The sequence below is a fragment of the Chrysochloris asiatica genome, unplaced genomic scaffold (genome assembly GCF_000296735.1).
Source record: "Chrysochloris asiatica unplaced genomic scaffold, ChrAsi1.0 scaffold00142, whole genome shotgun sequence".
Lineage (NCBI taxonomy): Eukaryota > Metazoa > Chordata > Mammalia > Afrosoricida > Chrysochloridae > Chrysochloris > Chrysochloris asiatica.
The window spans coordinates 3058484-3073372 of NW_006408660.1; the positions used below are offsets into that span (position 1 = coordinate 3058484).

The 14889-nt window shown below is 39.9% G+C and overlaps 1 protein-coding gene across 1 annotated transcript in view; it reads right to left on the reverse strand.

Moving 5' to 3' along the window:
* The window catches only part of TMEM116 (transmembrane protein 116), a 48064-nt gene extending 37627 nt beyond the window's left edge, over window positions 1-10437 (reverse strand). The window contains exons 1-3 of the mRNA XM_006870507.1: window positions 10377-10437; window positions 5330-5394; window positions 4043-4147 (exon numbers count right to left, since the gene is read on the reverse strand). Coding sequence (XP_006870569.1) covers window positions 4043-4147; window positions 5330-5394; window positions 10377-10437 — 231 coding nt within the window. The remainder of the gene's footprint in view (window positions 1-4042; window positions 4148-5329; window positions 5395-10376) is intronic.
* Between the last annotated feature and the right edge of the window lie 4452 nt (window positions 10438-14889).

A 14889-nucleotide genomic window follows, 5' to 3' on the forward strand; every position in this document is an offset into this window, starting at 1 on the left:
GGAGAAGGATGTCATGCTGGGTAAGATGAAGGGTCAGAGAAAAAGAGGAAGACCCCCAACGAGATGGATCAGCCAGGTGGCATCATTGATGGCATCAAGTGTGGCGGCGGTAGTGAGGTTGACCCAGGATCAGACAATGTTTCGTTCTGCTGTGCATGGGGTCGCTATGAGCTGGTTCCGACTCGATTGCACCTGATAACAACAACAACAATAAGCTCTGGAGACAAGTTTCCAGGGCTTTATCTAAAGAACAATAGTGTCAGCCTTCCGGGATAGCCTTCAGGTGCAAACCATTCAGGCGTCTTGCTTCCTCCTGCAAACCTGGTCCAGGCAGCCGACAAAGCTGGATTCCTTTCAATCCTTTTTTCACCTTCCCCCATTTGAGATTAGGTGCTATAGGTATGTTAATTAGCCTGGAGAAACCGAGTTGCTACCCTGGGATTTGAACCTGAAAAGTACCATATAGTAATTTGCTTGAATTTCTGGAAAATTAAGGATGTTAGATTATCAAGACAATTTGTGATGTATGTTCTAGAATTTGATTCCTATAAATCATTGTGTTCTGTGTTGAACGATTAATCACATTTCACTACTGTACCCCGTCTTAATAAACCCCGCCTTCCTCTGTGTAAAGCTCCTCCCCGAAATAAAACGGAGGCGCAGACCCAAGCTCGCATGCGTTACGGCTTACAGGCCATGCGTTACGGCTGGCATGCGTTACGGCTTGCAGGCCATGCGTTACGGCTGGCATGCGAGGCATTACAGCTGGCAAGGCATGCGTTAAGGTTTGCAGGGCGGTGCTTTACTGCCTGCAGAGGCTACGATGCTGGTAGTCCAAGGTCTGCCCGTCAGTGTTGCATCCACTCTGGTTTCGGGGTGTCTTCTTGTCTCTCTTGTTGCGTCTTTGTGTGTGTTCTTTATCTGTCGCTGTCGCCGCCAGATCTCCCTTCTTCGTGAACTGAACCCCCATGTCGAGGCCAGTTATCGACACACCTTGTTTTCTGACTGTTGTTGTTATGTACCATTAGTTAGCTCTGATTGATAGCAACTCTATACATAGCAGAACAAAACACTGCCATTCTCATAATTGTAATTAGTTTGAGCCCACTGCTACTGCTACTGCATCAATCTGTCTCTTTAAGGGTCTTCCTCTTATCACTGACCCTTTACTAAGCATGATATCCTTCTTCAGGGGCTCTTCCCTCCTGGTAACAAGTCAAAAGTACAAAAGACAAAGTGTCACCATTCTGACTTGTAAGGAGCATTCTGGCTGTATTTCTTCCAAGACAGAATTGTTTGTTCTTCTGGAAGTTCATGGTACTTTCAATATTCATCACCAACACAATTCAAATGCATCCATTTTTCTATGGTCTTCCTTATTCATTGTCCACCTTTCACAGGCATATGAGGGAACTGAAAATACTAGGATTTAGGTCAGGCACACCTTAGTCCTCAAAGTGACATATTTGTTCTTGACTACTTTTAGAGAAGTATTTTGCAGCAGATTTGTTTAATATAATATGTCTTTTGATTTCTTTACTGCTATTTTTGGAGTGTTGATTGTGGATCCAAGCAAATGAAGTCTTTGACAACTTCAACATTTTCTCCATTTTTCATGATGCTATTTATTGGTCCAATTGTGAGGCTTTGTTTTCTTTACATTTAAGTAGATGAAGGTTGAATTCTTTTTATCTTCATTAGTAAGGATTTTAAGTCCTCTTCACTTTCAGCAAGCAAAGTTGGGTGATTTACATATCACAGGCTGTTAATAACCCTTCTTCCAATCCTAATGTCAAGATTTTCTTCATATAATCCATCTTCTTGGATTTACTCAATATACAAATTGAGTAATATGGTGAAAGGATATGACCCTGACACACACTTTTTAAAAATTATAAACCATTCAAGTATCCCCTTGTTCTGCTCAAATAACTGTCTCTTAATCTATGAACAGGTTCCTCATAAGCACAATTAAGTGTTCTGTAGTATCTATTCTTCTCAATGTTATCCATAGTTTGTTATGATCCATATAATGAAATGCCTTTAAACAGTCAATAAAGCACAAGCAAACACTTTTCTGCTATTTTCTGACTTCAGCCAAGGTCCACTGTATGTTGGCAATGATATTCATCATTCTACAACTTCTGAATCCATCTTAAATTTCTGGCAACTCCGTTGATGTACTGCTACAACCATTTTTGGAATTATCTTGAGAAAAATTTTACTTGCATGTGATATTAATGATGTTGTTACATGATTTCCACATTCCATTGAGTTACCTTCTCCTTGGAATGGGCAGAAAAATCGATTTCTTTCAATTGGTTGGGCAGGTAGATATCTTCCAAATTCCTTGGCATAGACTAGAGAATGCCTCCAGCGCTTCTTGTTTGTTGAAACATTTCAATTTGTATTTCATCAATCCCTGGAACCTTGCTTTTTCCAATGCCTTCATTGCACCTTGGACTTTTTCCTTCAGTACAGATGGTTCTTGATCATATGATACCTCTTGACATGCTGTACATTGAACCATTCCTTTGGGTACAGTCGCTGTGTGTATTCTTTCCATCTTCTTCTGATGCTACCAGTGTCATTCAATATTTTTCCCATTTGATGTTGTTGCTAAGTGTTGTTGAGTCACTCATAATGACCCTGTTTAGGGTTTCTGAGGTTTTAAATCTGTGTGTGAGTAGAAACTCTCATCTTTCTCCTGCAGAGTGGCTGGTGGGTTCTAACTACAGACATTGTGGTTTGCAGTTCAGTGCTTACTGTACGGCGCTACCACCATGATCCCATTTTGTCCTAGAATCTTTCAATATTGCAGCCCAAGGCTTGAGTTTTTTCTTCAATTCTTTCAGTTTAAGAAATGTCGAGTGTGTTCTTCCCTTTTGGTTTTCTGACTCCAGGTCTTTGCACATTTCATTATAATACTTGACATTTTTTTCTCAGATGCCCTTTGAATTTTTCTGTTCAGCTTTTTTACTTCCTTTTTCCTTTCAGTCACTTTCATTTCTCCATGCTGAACACCAAGTTTCAGAGTCTCTTCTGACATCCATTTTGTTCCTTTCTTCCCTGTCTTTTTAATGACCTTTTGCTTTCTTCCTGTATGATGTTCTTGACGTCATCCCAGAACTTTTTGGGTGTTCAGTCATTAATATCTAACGCATCAAATCTGTTCTTGAGATGGTCCCTAAATTCAGGAGCAGTATATCCAAGGTCATATTTTGGCTCTTGTAGACTTGTTATAATTTTCCTCAGCTTCAACCTGAACTTTCATATAAACATATGATAGTCTCTTCCACAGTGAACCCCTAGCTTTGTTTTGGCTGATGATACTGAACTTCTCCATCATCTCTTCCCAACAGATGTAGCCAGTTTTATTCCTCTGTATTCTAACTGGTGATGTCCAGATGTATAGTTGCCTTTTATGTTGTTTAAAAAAGGTATTTGCAATGAAAAAGTCATTGGTCTTGCAAAATTTTATCATGAGATCTCCAGCATAATTTCTATCACCAAGGCTGTATTTTCCAACTACTGGTTTCCAACTTCCGCATTCCAATCATCAGTAATCATCAATCATCTTGATTGCATGTTTGATTACTTTCAGATTGTTTTCTGACTGACACGATAATTCCTCTTTTTGCAAACCAGTATCTCTCATGTATATTTATTAAACAAATGTGGCAGAGTAGGATACTCTTCTTTTCCAATAACTATAGCCCACATGTTATAACAGTGGACAGAGCCCCTTCCCTGTTTCTCCTTCAAGGTCATTCCTTTGTTCTAGTAATAAAGATGGATTGGTATGGAGCCCAAAAACAGAAACTTAAATGTTTCTAATAATCAAACCTTTTTTCTTTTTTTTAAGTGGCAAAGGAGAAGACAAAGTCATGTCAACTGAATGGAATCGCTGGGAACATGGCTTTTGTTTAATCAACCTCTGTCAATTTATATCACCAGTGCTGGGTGCTTACACTGTTTATCAGTGACATATTGGTTTGTTTTATCATACCAGTTTTGACTATTAGCTATGAACTAAACTCACCAGTAGAGATGTGCTTTGCCCACTCTGGTTGTGTTTCATCCTCAGTTCTGTGTATAAATACCAGACGTAATTGACAGTGTAGAGAAATGAAGAAATGTAGAATATCTAGGTGAAAATTACAACAACCCATTATCACTATAGAATTTTTTCAACTTATTCCATTATTTTTAACTATGAGAACCCTACCTGCTGGATTATTAGTAATATACTGTCTATTATCCATATCTTGCAAAATGAACCAAGCCAAGTCTGAGAATTCTACAGCATTATCTACCTTCTCTCATCCAAACATTCCACTTTAACAAAGTTATCATAGGATCTCTATTTTATTAATTGAAATGGATTTTAAATTAAATTTTAATTGAATAAGAAATTCCATTTCTAGTCATGATAATCTAGACTATCTGAACCAAATTTTGCATAGAAACATAAAACATAACAAGAACAAAATCTAAATACTCCAGGAATCTAGAATGTGGTAAAGATGGTAACTGGCAGAGAATATTGCCAATAAATATTAAATTATTTGTGGTGATGACTGAAAAAAACTATATAAAATACTTTAAATTCCTAAAAGCATCAAAGACATTACATGATAATAAGGAACCAGCAGGATAAAACATAAAGGAAAGCATTTCTGCTTCCAGCCTTGATGAAATAACAGGAACAAAATTTACCCCTCAGCTTTAAACAGCTAATAAGTAGACAAAAGGCATGAAAATAAATTGTTTTCAAACACTGTAATATAGTAATCATTGAAAGAAAACAAAAAATTAAATGAGCCCATCAAGTGCACCAATTCACAGATAGGAGAAAGTACATGCAGTGAGGTGGAATCCAAACAGACACCAATTGTTTTGGTGAGTTGAGGAGGCAGAATTCTGAGTTTAGGAATGCCAATGCAACTAAAACTTGTGAACTAGCAGAGAAGAAAGAAAGTGATCTAGAAAAACGTAGACGTCCCTTCAGGTCTTTGGCTAAGTATTGATCTATGCATGTTGTGGAGAAAACAACAAAGACAAAAGGAAAGAATTATCAGAAATGAGAAGGTGATATAATCTCCAAAGCCTCCAGGGTCAGGAATAGTTTCTGTTCTCATAGGCAGAGTGAAAAAACTTCCTAAAACACAGGGCATACAGTAGAATCACAAGATGAGTATTGCTTCAGTAATTGGATCAAAGTAAGTGTACATGCAGGTGCATTTACTTTTATTGCAAATATATCCATGTAAGTGGTAGAGCATATAACAGGAAAAGTAATGAAGCCTTCTTAGATCTAACCAAATACCTTGAGGTAATGAATTTCTGGGTCTGGTGGTTCAGGATCATGGTCTAAGGGGATACTAAGGTCAACTGGTATAACAGTACACAAAAACAATGTTTTAAAGCCTACTCTAGTGAGTAGCAAACAGGGTTTTAAAAGCTCATGAGCAGCCATGTAAGGTGCACCTATTGGTAACTCCCTGTTCAGAGGAAAAAAGTGAAGAACATTGAATATGTATGGAAATAATTAGTCCAATGAATCATGCAAACATCAGCCTTGATGACCCTGAGACCAGAAGAACTGCTCTGAAACTGCTCTGAAAAGGATCATATTTAAAAGTCCTGGATAGAGCAGGAGACAAACGTGGAACAAAACTCCAAGTTATGAAAAAAAAGACCGGACTTACCAGTCAAACTTGCTGACACTATGAATTTTCATTATCTTTCATGTCTGCAAATGAACTCACCCCTATGGATCTATTTTTGGCCAAACAATAGGGAGGTCTATTAATGGAACAATAACACTAGAGAGGTACATATACTTTGGAATAATCAACCATTCCAGATAAAAAAAGGCAGTATTTACCCATGGAAAGAGTTCAGAGAGGTTAGAAAAGAAGGACAAATGGAAACGGGAAACATAGGGAGCCAGTGAGATTAAATGATGCTACAATGTGTAATCAATGAAATGAAACAAAATGTGTATGAATTTTTGAATGGAAAAGTGCTCTGCTCTGTAAAACCTTCACCCAATTCACAATAAAAAGGTTTTAAACATTAACTGAACATGAAAACTCTACCCTAATAAAAGCAATCCTTCAGAAATTAAAAAAAAACTTGAAAAGATCAAACAGATTCAGAGTTAACAGTTAATTGCACCCAAGACAAAGTCCCAAATTCAATTTATTTTTTAAATCTAATATTCAATGATATAAAATTTATAATGTATGGCATCTAATAAAATATTATAAGGCAAGACAAAAAAGCAAGAAAACATAACCCATAAACCAGAGAAAAATTAAATGACAGAAATTGACTCATAAATAACACGAATTATAAAAATTAGTAGACAAAGATGATAAAGGAGCTATTACAATAGGAGGGTAAGTTGACTGTGGCAGTCAGAAAACAATCTGAAATTAACATGTAATCAACATGACTGATAATTACTGGTGATTGGAATGTGAAATCTGAAAACAAAAAATTTGAAATAAAAAAGTCAATAGTTGTTAAAAAGCAACAAGGTAGATGTATTCCCGTAGGATTTTGGTCTCAACTGTGGAAAGTGCAGAAACCTGATACAGTCCTTTAGAAAAGCAACTGTGTGCAGTGTATAACAGCTTACAGCTGGTAGAAGACATCAGAAAAGGGGCACCTGTAACAGTTCAAAAGCACTAAACCATACAGGGGCGCGGGGGACAAGGACTTTGCTAAGACCCAATAAGGGGCAGCCCAATCCAGCACACTGGCTAAATGGCATGCATATTAGCAACAGAGAAGTGTCCTCTTGACCAGCCCCTTGATTGCCGAGTTACAGTAGATTCTTGGACTGATCACCTATGTCACTGATGGGAAGGCACTAGCTACCCACAACAGAAGCACCTCCACAGGAGAATCACATATGAGAAGGCAATGGGCAAATTCCTAAGGAAGCCTGGTACACGTATGGCTCAGTTTGAAGTAACTCCCTACAATGGACTGTAGTGGCCATACAGTCACAGTAGGTATATGGATTGACCAGGGCATGGGGCAGAGTAGCCAGTTGGCTGAGTTGAGGGTTGCTTAGATGGTATTCATGCATGAGTCCAATAACACAGTCCTGTGCAGGGACAGATGGGCAGTATATAAAGGACTACATGGCTAACCCAGTGGAAAGAACAAGACTGGACAGTTAACCAGTGACCTATCTGGAGAATGGAGCTGTGGGAGGGTATTTTGGCCTGGCAATATGGCATGGACATTGTTTTTTTTTCATGTTTTAGTTCATAGACTAATTACTCCACCAGGGAATGCTCAAGCTGACAAGCTGGCCTGGCTACATGCAATATAGCAAGCACTGGGAGAACAAGTGACTGAGTGGCTACACCAAAAAACAGAGCATGAGCAAGGTCCAGGAATTGGCAGACAGCCTGGGCATTGTATGGCATTTTCAACACCCACACAACCCCACAGAAGCCAGACTGATATAGTGAATGGATGGAATCCTGAAACAAACCCTGTGGCAGGAAATACTTGTTACAATAATGGTCACAGAGACTACAAGAATCTCTGCAATTTATCAGTGAATATCAAAGTCAGACTTGGCCCAAAGTCAATCAATGCTCATATAGAGACCCCGGAAAGTCATTAGAATATAAATATCTGCAGCAAGTGACTGCCCCTTGCTGGTGCCTGGAGACTCTCATAATCTTCTCTTGCTGTTGTCTCAGGATCTAGTCCCAAATTAGTCAGTTGTGGTCCTTTCCTGGCTATGCCAAACAGGTTCCCATTGGTTTGGTTTTATGGCCTACTGATTAGAAGAGATCCATATTTGGCCCATTCCAAAGTGAGATGACACAACGGATGTGGAAATCATCACATAGTATCATTAATATCACATTTAAGTAAAATTTTTCTAAAGATAATTTTTAAATGTATGCAATGACAGGAAACTACTAGAGTTTCAAGAAGGATTTAGACGAGCACATGCAATGAGGGGTATCAGTCAGATAGACCTTGACTGAAAGCAGAGAATACCAGAAAGATTCTTACTGTGCTTTACTGACTACGCAAAGACTTTTGACTATGTGAATTAGGGCAAGATATAGACAACATTGCAGAGAAAGAATATCCTGGAACACTTAATTGTGCTAATGAGGGATCTGTACATAGACCAAGAGGCAGTTGTTCAAACTGAACAAGGGAACACAGAGTGATTTAAAAATTAGGAAGTGTGTGTGCCAAGGTTGTATTCTTTCAACGTACTTAATTCATCTGTATGCTGAACAAATAATTCAAGAAGCTGGATTATATGAAGAAGAACGTGGCACTAGGATTGGAGAAGGACTCATTAACAACCTAAAATATGCAGGTGATACAAGCTTGCTTGCTGAAAGCAAAGAGGACTTAAAATACTTATTGATGAAGATCAAAGACCATAGCCTTCAGTATGGGTTGCACCTCAATGTAAAAGAAAACAAAAATCCTCACCACTGGAACTATAAATAATATGATGATAAATGGAGAAAAACATTGAAGTTTTCAAAGACTTCATTTTTCTTGGATCTACCATCAACACTCATGGAAGCTGCAGTCAAGAAATCAAATGATATATTGCATTAGACAAATCTGCTGCACAAGACATCTCTCAAGTGTTCAAAAACAAAGGTATCAGTTATCAGTTTGAGGACTAAGTTGTGCCTAACCCAAGCCAAAGTCTTTTTTTTTTTTAAGTTTTTGTTGTGAATTATGTGATAGTTTACAGGGGGGAACATTAGCTTTACATTCATCTTATCATATTTCATTTCACTGCGATGATTACAATCCCCTCCATGCATCATCAAACAACCAAAGAGTACACCCCGCAAGCCTGCCCCTAGCCGTCAGCACAAAGATCCTCTCCATCCCTGAGTCCAGAGTCCCCAGCTGCTCCATTTCTCCCCGTCATTGTCTTTGCCTCCATCTCTGGCATCACTGCTTCTCTTCTTATTTGATGGTCTCAGGGACCTCTGCTCCTGGGCTGCAAAATCAACTACTCCCCTCCTTTTGTTACAGAACATCTATCTTTATACTTCCAACACACACAGTCAGTCCTGATAGCAATTATTCACTATTGAACCACAAGAGTCTTATCCCCATCCTTTCATCAGCCCCGTCCAGTTTGGAAACCACTCAGTGGAGCTTCTACCTTCCCCTGCTCCCCCTGTAACTAGGATCTAGTTTGTTTTCTGATCTCCCCCTCTTGAAAGCTTGTAAGCTAGTCACTTCTTACCTTTGTAGCCCCCACCCCCATTTTGGGTAGCCAATGACTAAGTTGCCCATCTGTGTCAACCCCGTGTACAGAGGGGGTGGGAATGATCCTTGCTGTAAAGATTTGTTCCCTCTTTTGAGCTACTACATCCATAAGTATAGGTCAAATTCATCAAACTGTAGCATATTACTCTTTTTTTTCCCTCTTTTTTCTTCTTCTATTCGAGTTCTGATCATCCAGTCATTGAATCCAGGTCAAGTGGGTACTATCTGCAAATATGGGTTTTCTTGTGCATCTCCCCTCACTTCATATCAGCTGGGCGCTTCACTTTCTGCTCTAGCCCTCTGTGGCCATGTCACTGTCTCATTGCCCAGGAGTCCCCAGGTCTTGCCATACTGCTGGCCAACCAGGTCTCAACCAGGGTTAACAGGAGTCTATTGAACGTGGTCGAACTTCATTGCTGTTTTCCCCCCACTTCCCCTTATCGGTGACCAACGTGGTCACCAGCAAGTCCACATACCTGCTCATGAATTCCCATTGAATCTTAGTCTTGGAAGGGGGTTTGCCCTGAAGAGACCTGACCACTTGCCTCAATGGTTCCTGGGCAGACAACCTGCCAAGCCAACGTCTTTTAAATAGACTCATGTGCATGTGAAAATTGAACAATGAATGAGAAAGAGCATAGAATAATTGATGCATTTGAGTTATGGTGTTGGAGAAGAAAAACAAGTATGTGTTGGAGGAAGTATAACTAGAATGTTCCTTAGAAGCAAAGATGGCCAAACTTCATCTCTCATACTTCAGATATATTATCAGGAGGGACCAGTCCCTGGATAAGGACATTATGCTTGGTAAAGTGGAGGGTTACTGAAAAAGAGGGAGACCCCCAAGGAGATGGATTGGCACAATGGCAGCAGCAATGGCTCAAAAGTAGCAGCAATTGTGAGGATGGCGCAGGACCGGACAGTGATTCGTTATTGTACATAGGGCTGCTATGGGTTGGAACCAATTCTACAGCACTTAATAACAACAACAATAATGGGGAATCGAACTAGATGTAGGCATACAAATGTCAACTTGGCTCCATTCTATAGCACCAAAAACCTTGCATTTATGTTGGTACCTCTCACATCTTTGTCCATTCTTTGAGTATACAGTAATGTTTTTGCCAGTTGGGCCACCATGACTGCAGACACGAGGAATCAGTCAGACTGCTGGGTGTGTGGAAAATTCCCTGTCTCCTCCAGCACCTGCATGACACCTGCCAACCCTAGCATCTGGGCCTGTTTGACAGAGTGGTACAAATGATTTGAAGATCCACTTTCCAATGTTTTCAGTTAAGTGTTTTGTGAAACTTCTGTCCAAGGGCTATACCTGCTCCCAGATGTCTGTCTGATGTGGGAGCAAGTTAAGGTTACACATCCTCAGGGTTATGCTATATGGGAGGGCCTGGGGTGGATGTCAGCAATATACATCCTATTGAACTATCAGGCCCCATGGTGTATAGAGAAGTCCCTGAAAATAACAGCTATAATATTGGTTTGCTCTAACAACAAGCATGCCACCAGGTCACTCCTCTTGGTGGCTGGGAGCACAGGTTCACACTAAAGTTGGAGCCTTCTTCTCACCCTACGGCTAGCTCTGGGCATGTGGTTCTTGTGCATGGCCCTACCTACAATTGGACAGCCAGATGCAAGTGGGGACAGCCCTATATCCTTAGACTATTTATAAATGCCTGCCCATTAAACCCAGTAACTGGGACAAAGTGTATGGTCAATACCATCGGGACAAACACACCTCCTGGTGCTTTTATACCCTTGTAGCCTTGGTTCCTGGGGCTGCATCTATTGATGTGGAATGGCAAGTTGAGGAGCTGGCAAAGCATACAGCCATGGCATTAAATGAAACCCACCATGCTCTCATCTTGTTGTCAACTGAGACAGAACAGATGCATATGGTAGTGTTACAGAACTGCATGGCTCTGGACATTCTCACAGCTGCCCAAGGAGGCACCTGCACTCTTGTTCATACTGAATGATGTGTATTACCTGATTATCACCACATTTCTATAGTTCTGCAACAAATGCAGAAAAACATTTCTATTATCCAACAGTTACTGGCAGACCTGTTTTCTAACTGGCTTGACTCTTTGCCCTCAACATGGTGATACCATCTTCTACCATAGGGCTCTTGTGACTGGGAATAGTGCTTTGTTGTAATATATATTGCTTCTGTGGTCTTTGGTTAAAATTCTCTAGTGCCCAGGAATGAGGGATTGTGCGGAAGGCTGGTGGTAAAGGCTGGTTGGGGCACTGGGGTGGAGTGTAGGGACAAGAGCTGAACACTCCAAAATGGCCATATTGATATCAACCCAGGAGAAGCGTCTTTTTCACTCCTTCTCTTTCCCTCTCCCCTCCAGCATATATCCCTGACTTTGCATATCAGATTCTGTATTCCCACAGTTTATTCACTTATCTACTAAGGAGTAGCAAGTAATGGGAGCCAGGCTGTTTTTCTGTTTTTCCTTGAGTCACAACTGCAGATAGGACTCTCCTCATACAACCAACCTCCTCCCTCTCTGAAGGGAAGATGAGGCTTGTTTACCACCTAATATAAAAAGAGGCCCTCAAGCTCCCTCTGGTGGAGAAAATCTTGAATGTCTAGCCATTGGAGACAGCATTGTCCCATCCTGGGCAGCAACTTTCCCTGTCAACAAAACCATTTCTCTTTTATGCTCTTTTCTGTAATAAACTAATGCCTCTCAGATTGGTTCCTGGTCATATTTTCTGGTCTTTTGGCACCTATGCACACAGAAGGCTTTCCCCTTCTTGGCCTAAACCCCAACTGCAATTAATTGGGAGAGTTAGACTTACTGACCCACAGAGCTAGAGTCAAGTGCCTTCAGACTGAGACTTACGATGAGTGTTATGTCCTGTGGCAGAGAGGCCTGTCTATGAGCATGGCTAAGGAGAGACTATCCTGACTTGAATAACTGTGCCCTAAACATTCTGATCCTGAATTTTAACCTGTGCACGTCCCTAAAAAACCACATAACTGTGAGTATGGTGTCTGAGTTCTGAGTGGTCACTGCAATGAATTATTGAAAACAGCTGAGTAGAGTGTTGTTAGTGGAATGGTTGATGCCACCAAAGTTTTACAACTGTGGATTACAGTAAAATAAAAAACCTTGACAAACAACTTCAATATTTTCTGCATTTATCATGTTACTAAATGGTCCAGTTGTGAGGATTTTTGTTTACTTTATGTTTAGGTATAATCCTGCTGAAGGCTGTAGTCTTTGATCTTCATGAGTAAGTGCTTTACTTTTTTGTTGTTGTTGTTCAGTAAGCAAGGTTACATTATCTGTGGTAATGTAGAGAGTCATCAAAAAAGAGGAAGACCCTCAATGAGATGGGCTTACACAGTGGTTGCAACGACGGGCTCAAACAGCAACAATTGTAAGTACAGCGCAGTATCAAGTAGTGATCCGTTCTGTTGTACATATGATTTCTGTGAGTCAGAACCAACTAAACAGCACCTAATAATGACACTGCCATCTAAACAGATGCCAGCTATCAATCAGCAAAGACTTTTGAGCTCCTATTATTTATGAACCATTAGAAGACCCTAAACACCACAAGAATAATGTTACATAAACCTCCAGCCACTATAAAATTTAAGCCCTAGAGTTAGGCAGGCCAAGTCCAAGAGCTTGGAGGCACAACAAGAAAATAGTAACAAACAAAGATATGGAATCTAATCTTGGATAAGAAAATATTTTTGATAGACCCACTCTGAGGACTGATACAGAAGAAAGGAAAAGAACCATATAACTGTTGTGAAAACCCCTGATAATTGCAAATATCCATTGTTGTAAAGTGCCGTCGAGTCAATTCAACTCATAGTGACCCTGTACAGACTGGAAAATTTTTGTTTGCAATGACATATCAGACATGGGGCTAATATTTTAAATTTATAGAAAACTACAACACCTCTATAAGAAAAAGACAAACAACTCAATTTAAAAATGGGCACAGGACATGAACAGACACTTCATCAAGGAAGACATCCAGACAGCCAATAAATAGATGAAGAAATGTTCACGATCATTAGCCACTGTTAAGTGCCGGCAAGTCAGTTCCAACTCATAGTAACCCTATATTAAGGTTTACAAGGAGCAGCTAGTGAATTTGAACTGCTGACCTGTGGTTCAAACTGACCCTGTGGTGCTTTATCCCACAGTGCCACACCAGGACATTCATTAGCCACTAGAGAGATGCAAATCAGAACAAGAAGATATCATCTCACACCAGCATTAACACTGAAGTTAAAAAACAAACAAACCAGAAAACAACAAATGCTGGCAAGAGTGTGAAGAGACTGGGACCTTCCTACACAGCTGGTGGGTCTGTAAAATTGTTCAACCACTCTGGAGAACCATTTGGTGATTCCTCAGAAACTTGGAAATAGAAATACCTTATGACCCAGCAATCCCTCTACTTAGTATATATCAAAAAAACATACAAGCCAGGACATGAGAAAACATATTCACCCCAATGTTCACTGCAGCACTATTCACAATAGCAAAAAAATAGAGACTGCTTAAGTGCCCAACAATGTAAGAATGGATAAACAAATTTTGGTATATACACACAGTTGAATACTATGTAACATTGAAGAATATCGATGAATCTGTGAAACACCTCATAACTTGGGCGAACCTAGAGGACATCATGCTGAGTGAAATTAGCCAATCACAAAAGGACAACTATTGTATGACACCATTATTGCAAAAGTTTAGGAAAAGGTTTACGACTAAAAGAATCATTCTTTAATAGATACAAGGGGTGGGAGAGAGGGGAGAGTAATTCATTAGCTAGAGGGTGCCAGGGAGGACAATATACAAAAAAATAAAAAATAAATTAACTTTGATTCTATAAAGCAGATTCCTGGCTTTGCTATCAAGTTACATAGGCCAATAACAATGGGATGACTAGAAGATGAAGAAAGATTAGACTGAAAAAAGTGACTCTACCTGTTTATACCTGGTGACAGGTGGAAAACCATCTTTAAGCCATACTTAGAAAAGTTTCTGTGTTCACTAAAATCCCAATTTAAAAAAAAATTCAAAGACAAGAAAGGCCTCCCAAAATTATGAAGGCCATCAATGAAAAAATAGGAACAAATGTGAGGGCTCTAATTCAGGAAATACACAGACTACCAAACATTTTGAAAACTACACAAACAAAAGTAGATAAAATAGATGACTGGGACATACTAAAAATTTTAAAACTTATGTGCAGAGGCGGAGCTTGATGGTGGCTAGGGTGGAGGTTCAGTGAGGTTTGCCGTCAGCCATACCACAGAATACCAGGCAAAGCAGATCCAGGGCAGAGTCCAAAACTAGGAACCACAGAGATAGGAATATTTTTAAAGTTTGAAGGCTTATAGCTACTGGAACTTGAAGATGAAGTAAGAAACTGCATACTTTTGAATCTACCGGGCTTAAAGGCCCGGAGCCGACATCTTGGGCAAGACCAAGCAGGGGAGCAGAAACACCACGGGAAAATGCTGCGAGAACCTTGGAGCAAAGTTGGACAATATGCTTTGTCAGTTTTGCTTTGTTCTGATTTTTT